Genomic DNA, 14,191 nt, shown 5'->3' with positions numbered 1-14,191 from the left:
AGAAAGTCTTCAGAATAATTTACTAAATTTACAGCTATTTATTGGAATACTTGGTAAAAAAAAGAAATTATATTTTAGAGGGCCTGTACTCATTTTTTGATACGGCCCGGAGCGAAAGAACTACAGTCGAACTTCTCTAAATGCAACTTCTCTAAGAGCAAAGTCTCTCTAAGTGCACCAAGGTCACTTCCCTAAATGCAAATTCCCCAACTCCCACTACTATTTTTCAACTGACGAATGAGAATTAGTTTCTGTCGCGCGAATTTTCAAATATCATTTTGAAATGATATGTAGTAAGCGAAATACATTCCGAAAATAAATAAATATTATTACATAAACTCAAAAAAAATACCAATTAGAGAGTAAAGTAATATAATTTATTCAGAACTAGTTTTTTTGCACATCATATAAACAATATCATAACTAATCTTCTTACAATTAATATTATTATTATTTTTAATAACACATTTTTTCATAAACTCTTCTGAAACTTATGATTTCAGTTTTTTTAAAATAATAATAAACATTGAACGATTAAAACTAGAATTAACTTTGCATTTTTTTAACGATAAATATTTTATTATGAACATCTTAAAATTTTAGTATAGACTAGTAGCAGTCTTAGTGATAGAAACTTATCTTCAATAACACTTTTGTTATTAATTTCTCATATACCTCTATTTTTGTGAAAGCCACAATGAATTTTAAACATGTTATAGTTTTTATTGTGACTTAACAATTTTTCATTCTTACTATTTTCAGTAGTACCCATAAAATTGAAAAACTGAATTCGAGTAAAAATTTTCTATCACCTTTTGTACTTTTTCTCTTAAAAAATAATAACAACTGAGCGATTAATACGAGACTTGACTTTCAACTCTTTTAACATTAATATGTAATATGTAATCATGAAAACTTTAATATAAAATAAAAGAATTTTTGATTTTCAATAACTATCAACTATCAGAAGTTTTGGTGATAGAAACTTATTTACCAATCAGTCATCTCATCACTTATAGTTGAACAGAAAGACTTTTCTGTGTCAAATCTTCATAGCACACTTGCAATACTGGTAGTAAATGTTGTGATAGTTGGCTATCATCATTTGGATAATAATTTAAAAGAATATTTGTTGCTTTATATGCATCTTGAATCGATATTTTTAGGGAGTCATCTTCATCAGAAAAGTTCTCTGTATGGTCTCTTTCTTGAGTAGTATCACTATCTACATTTTCAGAATTGTTAATTAATACATCTTTAACAATTTCTTTATCACTGAGTACAGCCCATTCAACTTCTTCATTGTCTGCATCAATCCATTCATTTACATCTTCCAGAGATACACCGGCAAAACCAGGAGTATTTGAAATCAAATTGTGGAAGATATTGAGATCAATACATTCAACATCAGATGAAACAGCATTATTTTCTAGTGGTATCAGCTTCTTCCAACAATTTCTGATGCCCCTACTTGTCAATTGATTCCAGGCTGATTCACAGAAAGATATACACTGTCGTAAATCAAATGATTTGAGCATATCATCAACTTCCTCATTTGTACGTTCTTGTAAAAATATATTTAAAAATAATTTTTTATAGCATTTTTAAAATTTTTCAATTATTCCTTTGTCCAATGGTTGAATAAGTGCTGTGACATTTGGTGGAAGAAAAACGGCAGTACAAAAATCAGACTATTGCGAGAGGTTAATCGCAACCTGTCAGTTGGACTCGCTCTCGTCCCAGCTCGTGCTCAGTCGAGCTCACCCGATCCACTAGCCCTATCCTAGCTCTCGTTTTAACGCTCGGCGAATCCTAGCTCTTCTTCTCCAATCTAGCCAATGACAGTTGCTCTATCATTGTGCAAGGTCTCCCGACGCCGGCTACAACGTGTTTGCAGCCATTAACGCTCAAGTACACGTGCTCGATTATCGTTCTTTCTAATCTCGCAAAACCTAATTGTTTCAAGCTCTTGATAAATTCTGCTCAGTCTCAATAAAGTTCAGTTGAGCTCTTACATTGTTAATAAGTCATTGTTAACGTGAAAAATACTTTATTTCTATAATAAACCTGATAATTAAGCTCAATAAAAGTGTCTTTTGTGTGTGTGCACCTCTCCTGACCACATCCTACGGCATAGCTCAATCGCTATCGATCTTTTAGCTTTAAATAATCACATAAAATTAACTAAATAAATAATTTTCGGTTCTCAAAATACACAGACAATGAATTAAACACTTCTTCAGATAAATGGCAGCTTGCATTGTCCATAATCAGCATCACTTTTTTTGTACTATTAGTATCAATATTATGAGTCTCTTTAACTTGTGGTAAAAATAGATCGATAAACCATTCCCGCATTAAATCCTGATTCATCCATGCCTTTGCTTGATCTTTATATATTACAGGTAATTCTTTTATATTTTTAAAACAACGAGGACTTTTAGACTTGCCGATTACAAACAGCGGTAGTTTATGGGTGCCTGAAGCATTTGAACACATCATGATTGTTGAACGCGTTTTAGCTAGTTTTCTGTTGGATGCACTTTTTTCGCTTTTGCTAGCTAGGGTCCGCTTGGGCATTATCTTCAAAAATAAGCCGGTCTCATCACAGTTGTATATTTTATCCAAAGGTAATCCAGAAATACTTGTGATACTCTGTAAATTCTTTTTGAAAACTTCAGCAGCAGTTGTATCTGCTGATAACTTTTCACCGTGCATGCTTATACACCTGATTCCGTGGCGTTTCTTAAATTTATCTACCCAACCAGTACTGAATTTTAAATTATCCGATCCATTCAATAATTCGTTAAAATGTTTTGCTTTTACTTGAAGCATAAAATTTGTAATAGGTAAACTACAAGCTCGCCTTTGCGTAAACCATTGATAAAGACTTTTTTCCAAAAAAATTTCCCTTTACTTTTGAAACGTTTTTTACATAAATTGCCATCACATGATTTCAATACTCTTTCACGGTATAGAATTAGTTGCTCACTAGTTTTTAAGCGAGAAATGGTTGAAATATGTACGCCGTATTTATCCGCTAAATCTGGTAGATTTTCTCGATTCTTTATTTTCTCCAAAATTTCTAATCGTTCTTGTAGGGATAGAGTTTTCTTCTTGACAGGCATCTGGATTCAAAAACATGGAGCCATTATGATCATTTACAATTCGTATATATATATATATATATATATATATATATATATATATATATATATATATATATAATCGACATGATAATTAAAAAAAATAAAGTGTTCAGATTTAAGATTGACAATGTTCAAAAAAAATAATGCTACGAAATTTTATATGTAAGAGAAACGAATATTTATTTCATGTTTTTTAGACACTTCCGCCATTTTAAACAATTTTATTCCGAGTAACTTTGAAATAATTATTTATAACTTATAAATATTAAAATTTTAGTAACATATAAAAATTGCACTCGTATATACATATAACACCAAAAATAGCCCTAACGGACTTCACAAAAATACACGCCAAGTATGAATAACGAAGACGATAATCATCGGTCATCAAGTGCGATCTCTATAATCGATAGCCACGCCAAGTTAATTGTGGCTATCGATTATATGAACCATCTAATCAATTATCGTTTTATTTACAGCTGTAAGAGCCACGCCAAGTTAATCGTGTTTAAATAAATTTTTATAATGGTGATATGATTGGAGTTGTTTTTATTGACTTTAAAAGAGCTTTTGAGACGATTGATAGGAAGCTGTTGCTTGAAAAACTGTTCAATTATGGTGTAAGAGGCAATATATTGAAATGGTTTAGTTCATATCTAGAGGATAGAAGTTAACAGACTAAAATTAATTATACGGTAACAGATAAACGGAGTGTATTACATCGTGTATTACCTCAAGGGTCCAAGTTAGAACCTTTGTCATTTATTTTGTATATAAATGATGTTGAAGATGCACTTAGAACTCTTCGTTGTAAGTGCAGACTGCTTGCCGATGATCTGATAATTTAGAATAGCAATAGGTATACTGGTAATATTGAAACAAAACTAAATAATAGTCTTGTTGCGTTAGGAAATTGGATAATGCCTAACTCGTTAATTATCAATATAAAAAAACTGTATTCATGTTAATTTGTGATAAAAGAAAAGCTAGGTCTGACATTATATGTAAAATTATGTTTAATGACAGTCAAATTTCAGAAGTCAATAAGACTAAGTATCTAGAAGTAATTGTTGATAATCAATTAAAATTATACATACATAGATGGTTCTAATGAAATGATGGTTCATATCATATTACACAATTAACTCGACGTGGCTATCAATTATATGAACCATCTACTTAATTATCGTTTTATTTACAGCTGTAATAGCCGTTAATTGTGTTTAAATAAATTTTTATAAAAAAAGAGAAATTTTGTTTTTAATTCAATTTTTTTTTCTATTTATCAAATTTTAAAACGTAATAAGGCTGTCAACTTCCTTCATGTATTGAATTTTTTTTTCATCTCATTAGAAAGAGTTTGTCTTTGATTTATGTAGAAAATTAAATAATAATTTAACGAAAATTAAATAACATTTCTATTTTATTTCATTAAATATAATTAATCTTTATGTTCAAATACTTCGCTGCAATGATTTCATGCATTTTTGTAGTTGTTCACATAAAGAAGTTTTATAGAGATCGCACTTGATGAACGATGATTATCGTCTTCGTTATTCATACTTGGCGTGTATTTTTGTGAAGTCCGTTAGGGCTATTTTTGGTGTGATTTCACGATTTTTTGTACAACAAACGGAATGTGCATCATTCGACTCCGTTACTACGACATGGAATTTCAGAACAGACATCACTATCTGTATATAGATAGTACAGTACCGGACATAGATGCTGTTCAATTTTTTAAGGGTTATTCAAGCGATTTCCCTATACCGTCCTAAAGAAAATCACACAGCATTTATGTCCGGTACTGTATAATAGTCTTTAGTCTGGCAGTATTTAATTATCAACTCAATAAAAAAAATTGTTATCTCTTACTGATCTTGAGATATAAACAAAATTATTGATTGAAGGACATGAATTAGTTTTCCAAAAACGTAAAATGATTTTTTTTAAAACGTAAAACCATCGGTAATACATTCTATGTATTACCTATCAACTTAAAATGTACATAAATATTTGTCGTTTTCGATACCGAAAAACTCGGTCGGCATAATACCAACACGGCATAATGACAGCGCGGAATGTACGATCGATCGTCGCGCATAACATCCACGCAGGTTCAGAATTAGAAGCGGCACCTTAAATTTTTTGGCATGTTAGATTTTTGCGCCTTTTCTGATTTTAACTTATAAAATATAAAAAGTAATAAGTGAGGAGATGTAAGTAAAAGAATTAGTGCAATAATTCATATGAACACATAAATTTTAGTTCTATTCTTTAAATTTTTCCTCCTCTCTTTTTCTTCAATTTAGTAGGATACAATTTCTCTTCTATTGCATTCCCACCATCAACTTTTTTCATGAGAATTTCCTACAAATAAAAGAAAAGAAATATTATGTTCAATTTTCAATTATTGTGATTAAATGTAAAAAATGGATTAGCTACTTTACTTATCATTTATGAGTCACTTAATTTTTCGTTAAACATTATAAAATAAATAACAATCTCTAGACTTTGTACACTTTGGTTTTCTTTAGGGGGAAATTGACCGTTCAGAATGAAGTCGTAAGTAGACAGAAGATTCATGCTGTATTCAGATGAGAGTGAATCAAAAGTCAACAGAATAACTATTTGAATTCTTCTGTAAATCTATATTTAGAATTTTCCCAAAAACTCAATTCAAATAAAAAGTAATTTTGAAAAAAATTATTAATAATTTTAACACAATTTTTACTGTTGCGTCTTTAATGTCTTATACTATTGTACTGGAGCGACATTTATACCAGAACTATACTGTCCTGAACATTTTGGTCATATAACATTTGTGCCCCTTTCGAAATGTGCTAGCAGTAAATTTACAATGTTGGTAGAGTAGAAACAGTTTCAACCGTTCATTGTGTTTATTTATTCAATGATCCTCTAGTACATGTATTTATTGGATATAAAGTATATTCATTATGATTAGTAGAATATTCATTGATTATTTTTTTTATATTTTTTTATTTATTTACCAAAAAAAGTATATATTTTAATTTATCTGTACCTCAAAATTATGAAGAATTCAAAAAAACATGAAAACATGATTTTAAATCTTTTTAATTTTCTCCTAATATTTTTAATAATTTGTCGAACCCTCTTTTTTCATCTTTTAGTAAATTTTGTGTTCTTGTTTCGATGACCTGTAAATTGAATTTTATTAAAAAGTATTCAGAAAATCAATCACACCGATTTTTTTAATATCTCTGTACAGTCACAACTATTGACAGATAAATAAAATATCTTCGTCTGAAAATTTATGATTAATTTACCGCTACTATCAACTACCGTACTTACTTGATTTATATATAAGTACGTTTGACAGAAAGGAGCATTCAACACGCTCACCAGCGCTAAAAGAATATTTATTGAAAGATGGTTGTTTTATTTAAGTAATAGGTACACGGTATATCCCCTCCCCCTCCTATTGATACACTCCTCAAAACTTCATTACGTTTTATTAATTTTTTATTTTTGCAAATGAATGATTTTCAGCACACAATAGCAATTGCAATTTATTGTCGTAGCTAATTAATGGGGTTTTCAAAGATTTTTTAATAAAGTTTATGTCATTATTGCAGAGAAATTAGAAATTTAAAGGAGCATAACCTCAAAAGTGCTAATCTAAGCGGAATGGAGACACGGTAGTGCCTTCGTCACCGCCATTCATACTTGGCGCTCGAGACACTACTAAAATAAACGTGTCTCTTGATAGGAAGGCGGAGTCAGTTGAGCGCGCCCTCCTCCTTTTCAAGAGAAACAATTATGAATTCTATGCGATGGACTGATGCACAAGATATAAAAAATTTTCTAAATTCTCTGGGGTACTTATTCTACGTGTATATGTAGAATAAATGCAACTTTAGATATTAATTTAATTCTCTATCGATTCCGCTTAACTATTTTTTTAATTGTTTAATTCATTTGAATAATACATTTGAAAGTTCATTTATCTATCTCAAAAAACAATATTTGACAGGATAAAAAAGTAAATAAAGTACAGTTTTCAAGCATAAAGAACTGCAATCTAAATTATGATTTAGAATTTATTTTCGATATACACTTTAAGTACAATCCGTAACTCAGCGGAAACATGCATGACTATAAAGCCAGAGGTCACGGGTTGAAATCTCAGATGAAACTTTTTTTTAATTTTATTTCTTTACTTATTTATATTAGAAATTAATGTTTGAAAAAAATTTATAATATTCATTTTGAATCGAAATAAGCTGAAACATAAATCGTAATTTAGAATTTATCTTAAATAATAATTTTGAATGGAATCCATAGCTCAGCAGAACACATTTGACTATAAAGCCAGCGTCCGCCAGTTCGAAACTTGTAGAAAACTTTCTTTCTATATAAATGGAATTATTTAAATGTAATATTATTTAATATTTATTTCCTGCAAAAAAATTCTCGCTCTATATGTGAGCACAAATAAATAAACACCAGTTAAGTGTACCAAACACTATAAATGTGTGCTACACATCTCTATTTCACTCATACGAAGAAGCAGCGCTATTGAAAACCAGGAAAGCGACTGAGACAGTACACTCCTTCAGAAAGTGTAAGAGAAAAAATACAATAACGAAGTAAGGGGATTGTAGAGCCCCTGTAGGCAAAAAAAAGGTCGAGTAATAAAAACAACAATACGCAGTCATAAAAATTGTTATAAAGATAGGAATGAAAGTAGAAGAGGCTTCTTCGCACAAACAATCTTATTTTCACCTCGGTAAAAATTGAGGTAGATTTTATATCCGCGGAACTTGAGAAATATTTTCAAAGCATACACGCACGCTCCGAGCTTCATTTTTTTTTTAAGTTTCGTGGCACCCAGTCTTGAGACACAAAAATGTCAAAATTCAGTACAATTAAAGCATTGTTAGGTATTGGAAGATGCAGATTTACTTATATCTTAATTTATAAGATTCTTGAAGTTTTTGCACAATCTCGTAATTACGTAATAATTACTTTTTAATACTAAATGAACAATCATTACATTATATTTCATTGTATCGTGAAAACAGTACTTCTGAGTATCTAAAAAATTTAAAAAATTCATTTATAAGTAGATCTGCAAGACTGGGTGCCACGGAACTTGGAATAGAAAATAAATCTCGGAGCGTGCGTGTATGCTTCGAAAATATTTTCCAAGTTCTACGGCACCCAGTCACAACTTATTTTTTAATTTTTTGCGAATTTTGATACTTCTAAGTATCTTAAAAATTTTTAAAATTCATTCATGAATTTAAAAATAATTGAAAAAAATATTTTTAGAGTATATAAGCTCACTCTGATATTCAATTTTCAACGCGGTTCCATCGCATTAGTTGTTAGGGGTAACATCGATAATAATTAGTGCATGAAGTACCATGTTCAAGTTTTTCAATTACCTTTATTTTATTCTGTTGTATTTATAATAGTAGGGTTGAGAACAGTCATTTTAATACCAGTACTAAAAATTGTTTTTATCATGACATTGATGTAATTAAATAAATTAATACTCTACTTTGATTTGTCTATACTTAGCTAGCACCAGATAAAAAGTTTGTAATGACATGTCTTACATTTTATTGCAATATTTCTTGTATATTACTTTTTGAACTGTTCGAATTTTTTTATCTGATGCTACTCAGTGAATACCGCGAGAAGGTGATAGACATCATTCACCAGGGGGGATAGCTATTTAAGGTAGGGATCGAAAGGTTACGGAATGAAGAAAAATGGGATATCCTATCAATTACTTATCTTAATTAAAAGTTAACATTAAATACGGCCCATGTGTTGTTGATGCTATTATCCATAATATGAAAGATCTTCATCACAAATCACATGAGCTGCATTACACTAATATTATATGTAAATTAAATCTAATTTTTTTTTTGGTTTTTTTTTATACTTATAATTAGTACATATCAACTACTTATAATTATTATACTAATTTTTCTTATTTATGACAATTTATCTTTGAATTTGGCTGGTTATTGGTTCTATTTTTCCCATTTTTTCGTTTTTTTAAATTTGATTCTTCTTTTAGATTCATCCACTTTAAATTTTGAAATATAAATGTTCGAACGAATAAATGAACTATGAAATCGCGATGTTCTTCACACGGTTCTTACCAACAATTTCTTCGATTCTAAAACAAATTTTTTGCTCAAGAATATTCGCGATGTTCTCTAAATGAATTATTTTGGGAAATTCGATCGTAAATATATTGTATGCTTTCCGAATGATTTTATGAAACCTATCAGAAGGTACAACTAAATGCCCGAAATTTTAACCATCTAATGTATCATATGCTTTCCAAAAAATTAACAATTCTGTGTTATTCGTCAATTTGTCATTACTTTTAACTAAAATTTTATTGCACTGTTCGCATTCAAATTTTCTGGATAGCCGATTCAGTAAATAACCCGCAACGTAATTAACCGCGCAAATTTCTAAGTTTGGTATTGAAAGTTCTATTATCTGACCTTCACTATCATCGTTCTCATTTTCGAAGAAAGCTTCTATCATTTTCCCATCGTCCGTATCAATATCAGTTTCATCGTCTCTATCGCTGTCAATTTGGTAATCTTTATCTTTATCTATTTCGTGGATTTTTCCATGATTGATCTCATCTACGACAAAATTTTTAGAAAATATATTCAAATCTCTACCTTCATCATCAATGCAGTTAGAACTTTTAAGGGCTGACATTAATCCAGCAATCATGCTACATTGTAAGTTATGCCGAAATTGCATTGAAGATGGATTTGTGTTATTGCCCGAACGATGACGTCAAGTCCCGAATAAATTCTCTAAACAGTCTTGATTGAGGCGTGACGTTAATAAATAGGATTGACCACCATGAAGAACATCTCGTGAAAGTAACGTAATTGAATTTAATGATAAGTCTAATCCTGAAAAGCACGGTGGTAAATCACGCTGATTATCTGCATATTCCCACGTATTAATCCATCCTAATGATTCATCAATAAAATTTTGTACTTGAAAAGACTGAAATGAAATTCCGCGTCGTAATGGATTTCTATCTTTAACGGACTTTGCATTAAGGCGATCAAACATATCATTCACATGTTTTACAAAATTCGCGGTTGCTATGCAATTAGGATTACTTAATGATAAGGTTTGAAACTTAAAAATAAACTTGAAAAAGAGAATCAACACGCTATTTGACGACTCTATACCTATTGATTCGGACTCCTTATCTACTGAAATATTTTCGAACGGCATCGAAATGCTTCGCGGAATTTCAAAATTATTCGTGCTTTCAGATCGATTAAAATTATCCGTACATACCAAATTAAGTGGAGTCGTTTTCAGTAGAGCATTCCAAATTAATCGTCGTCCTTGACCGTTCGGCTTACCTCCAAAAAAGCGCTTTCATCGAAATGTTCTGAACACAGACGTGTGTTTTTTAATTGTTCATATGACAACTCCATCAAATCATCATTACCGCTCCGAACAATCCAATCAGTAGCACTGCAGATAATTGTGATTCTCATTTAGATTTCTACGACTTCTTAAAATAATATAAATAATCCGACATCAGTATTAAGAAGTGAAGTCGAGTGAGGAGAAAAATTAATCCATAAATAAATCTACATTTTCTTATCGCTAACAATACCCAAGGAACTTTTTATTGCAGAAAAAATGCAAAAAAAAAAATTCCTTGAGTATTGTTAGCTACAAACGTATGAAGGTCTATCTATAAATAGAATTTCGGTTCAAACCCAATTACAGCAAGATTGTTTTTTTGTTAAAATTGTATAAAATTGCAATTTTAAGGTGCCAAAATTAATTTTAAATATTAATTGTTATTTTTCCCATAATTATTTTTCTAACCAGTTTTTTTTCTTCCTCTTCTTTGTCCAAATTGCATATTATTGCAATTTGTACATATTAAATAAATAATAAATAATATTCACTTTGTTTTTAGTTTTATTACTCTTCCAATCAATGACGAAAGAGTAATAAGAAATTTAAATAGTGTACAAAGACTTACTTCTATACAGCCATATTAGTTGTAGGATTTTTTTTTAAATTTCAAATTATTAACAACAAAAAACAGTTAAAACGATCCGCGGCGGGTTGCGGCGCTTCGCTGGCAAGCCTTATTCCTACTCTCCGTACCCAAGCCGAGAGCTTATAATTAATAAATATAGAACTCTAAAATGAATGTATGCTAGCTCTGTGGTCAGAGCGCCAGACTTTTATTTTGCCGATGAGGGTTCAATCCTAGCCACGGCCATCATTCGTTAAAATTACATATAATTATTATAATTACCTGTCTATATTAGTTTGTAATTATCTTCTGAATTTTTCCAAAAACGACATAAAAATCGCCTGCTCTGACCACAGAGCTAGCATGTGTTCATTTGATACTTACATGTTTATAAGTCATGAGCTGCAGGCTTGGGTTGCCAACGAAGCGCCGGAACTCGCCACGGAGTGTTTCAACTGTTTTTTGTTGTTTATTATAAAACTTTAGAAAACAATTTTAAACCAATACGATTAGGTCATTATTGTAAACTAGCCGTAACTGAAAAAATTTATATTAAAAATTAAATTTTGGTATTCGAAAATTGCAATTACATGCAATGTTAGCAAGAAAAAAAATTCTTTTAAATCTTTCTTAGTTTTTTTTTGAAAAAAATATGATTCTGTGAATGATCACCTGGAATTTTTCTCGCGAAACTGTGTTTTATTTATTCATTTTTTTTATTATAAAATGTTTTTTTAAACATTTCGAACGATAGTAAGTACATCGAAAAACAACGATTTTCAGTAAAGGTACAGCGGATATTGTGAAATAAATACTTTTTTTGTTGACGACCGATGGCAGCATATCCACCATGACACGTCTAAAATCTAGTGCAAAATGAGTGCATATCTTCATCTTTATTTTCAATAATAATAAAGTAATTAATTTAATTGTATTGTTGTTTTCGGATATAAAGAATAAAATCAGCTTTCGATTGAGTCCTAAATTAACTGAATTCATCCATTTTTGACGCCGTCATTTGTAGAGAAAAATTTGCTCGGAATTTTCTACGGGAAAAGCTGTCTATAGCCCAGCTTTAAGTTATGTAACTCTCAATTTTTGTAATAGCTGCTAATTCGATAATAAAATTAGTAGTAATTTTATCGATTAGTTAATTGGCAACGAAGTTATCAGACCACTTCGATACCAACAGTGTGAAATAGAGTAGGACAGCGAACTTGTGCAGGGTAATAGATTAGTATTTTTTTGTTTTCAAGTTGATATTTCTTGTCTCATAGAATGTAAACATAAAAAAGACATTTGTATACATAAATCTGGATTGGTACACTGAGAATTTCAGTGAAAGTCGTTATTTGTTTAGTTTTCTAACAGTTTTTTTAATTTAAAAATTATTAATAAACATAATTTTTGCATTAATTATTTACAATTTATTTTTTTTTTTATTTTCAGAATGTTAATTTATAAAAAATAAAAGAAATAGCAAAATTCTTTTAACTAATGTTCAATTGTTAATTTATTTTAACTTTTTGATATATAGATCAAGCACTTTCAATCTATTTTCCATTATATAAATATAAATAGTATTAATTTACATTAACATTTTTCAAAGTAAAAATTGATGAATCAAAAGAAATATCGTATTTTTAGTGAATGAAATTATTTCATTACTAAAACAATTAGACAATTGAAGAGAGTAGAACAACAAGTGAGGTGATAGGTGAAGATTCTTTTTCCAACGCGGATATTCACATAAAAAATAAAACAAATTGCAGTTTTAATTGATTAAAATTTAATTTTCAATTAATTATACATATATAATATTATTTTACAGGATCATTTGTGGTCAGAATTAGTTTTAGTTACTGAAAACTTGATTGCTGTTTTAATAATATAATTAGTATTTAGAAAATAAAAATATTATTAAAAATGATCAATAAATAAGTTATTTGATGTATTTTCAAGGTTGTATCACATTTTTAGTGTAGACGGAAGATGGCGTAGGAATATTATCGGTCATTCCTTCCATGGCTGTGATTGTCGTGTATGAGTCACAATTACTTCGAAATAATCCTGTTTAATTATTTTAAATAATGTATAAAGTAAAAAAATATATACAGGATGTTACAGTTGGGTCGGAAACTGAGTACATAGGCATATTAAGAAGGAGAAATGGCGCGGAAAATCCCTTTGCAAAAAATTCGTACGCTGAATATTTACGAAGTTATAAAAGATTGCAATTGACCAAAACAGCAAAGTCGCTGGCGACAAAAAGCTAGTCTTAAACCACAAGAAAACAACAATCAACACTTGAATTGTTGAGTTATCTGAATGAAAATATTGTCACCCAAAAAAATGACAATCGCAGCAAGTATTAAAAACTAGAGAAAAATAAGTTATGTGTGAACATCGTAAGATTCAATTGCTTGGAACAAAAAGTGGGAGTTTAAGTTTACTTGTCGACATCACTTCTTCGAAGGAATAGCTAAGATGATTTGAGGCCAACTGAACCTTCTTTTTTATGTTTAAAATTTTTTGACATTTAAGCCAGTCAAAGTTAGAATAAATTAAAAAATGATGTAGAAACATCATGTCAGACATCACTTTTTATTTTAACCTTGACTGGCTCAAATAGCAGTCAGAACAAAGTCAAAAAATGGTCTAAAAAGATTAAACATCAAAATAGACGTCCATTATTACTCAAGCATATGTCTCCACGAGTCTTCAAGCCCCACTGGACCAGGGAACTCGGTTATCTCGAAAAAGAGGAGCTTCCGTAAGCTGAAATATCTACACATTATCTTCTATCTCTTTCCTTTTCTCTATATTTCCCGAGTGCGTGCGAGTAATCTGGTACCAATTATTGCGTCTAGGACCTCCTGTCCTTCTTCCTTGCTGAGGAATTTTTTTGCGGTACTAAATGTAATGCATTCGAGAACGTTCTTGAGTACTTAATGATTATTATTGATAAAATTAGTATCCTTGAGTAAATATT

At 30.0% G+C, this 14,191-nt stretch overlaps 1 protein-coding gene across 1 annotated transcript; it reads right to left on the bottom strand.

The window, feature by feature from the left end:
• Positions 1 to 1,013: 1,013 nt before the first annotated feature.
• On the bottom strand, positions 1,014 to 9,905 carry LOC118066409 (tigger transposable element-derived protein 4-like). Its single transcript, XM_035082402.1, has 4 exons — positions 9,621 to 9,905; positions 2,918 to 3,128; positions 2,292 to 2,825; positions 1,014 to 1,564 (listed from the first exon to the last, which is right to left on the bottom strand). The coding sequence occupies exons 1-4, from the start codon at positions 9,903 to 9,905 to the stop codon at positions 1,014 to 1,016; spliced, it is 1,581 nt and encodes a 526-aa protein (XP_034938293.1).
• Positions 9,906 to 14,191: the final 4,286 nt, after the last annotated feature.

The sequence above is a fragment of the Chelonus insularis genome, unplaced genomic scaffold (assembly GCF_013357705.1).
Source record: "Chelonus insularis isolate UGA/USDA-ARS -01 unplaced genomic scaffold, ASM1335770v1 contig_344_pilon, whole genome shotgun sequence".
NCBI lineage: Eukaryota > Metazoa > Arthropoda > Insecta > Hymenoptera > Braconidae > Chelonus > Chelonus insularis.
The sequence above is the reverse complement of the archived record's forward strand: the minus strand, read 5'-3'. Positions and strand labels throughout refer to the sequence as shown.

What these genes read in the sequence shown, in the direction of transcription:
- LOC118066409 (XM_035082402.1), bottom strand. Translation starts at nt 9,905, where the DNA reads ATGATTGCTGGATTAATGTCAGCCCTTAAAAGTTCTAACTGCATTGAT. An exon ending in CAAACTTAGAAATTTGCGCG is followed by an intron (nt 3,129 to 9,620) that starts GTTAATTACGTT and finishes TTTTGAATCCAG; the next exon opens with ATGCCTGTCAAGAAGAAAAC. An exon ending in ATGTAAAAAACGTTTCAAAA is followed by an intron (nt 2,826 to 2,917) that starts GTAAAGGGAAAT and finishes TTATGCTTCAAG; the next exon opens with TAAAAGCAAAACATTTTAAC.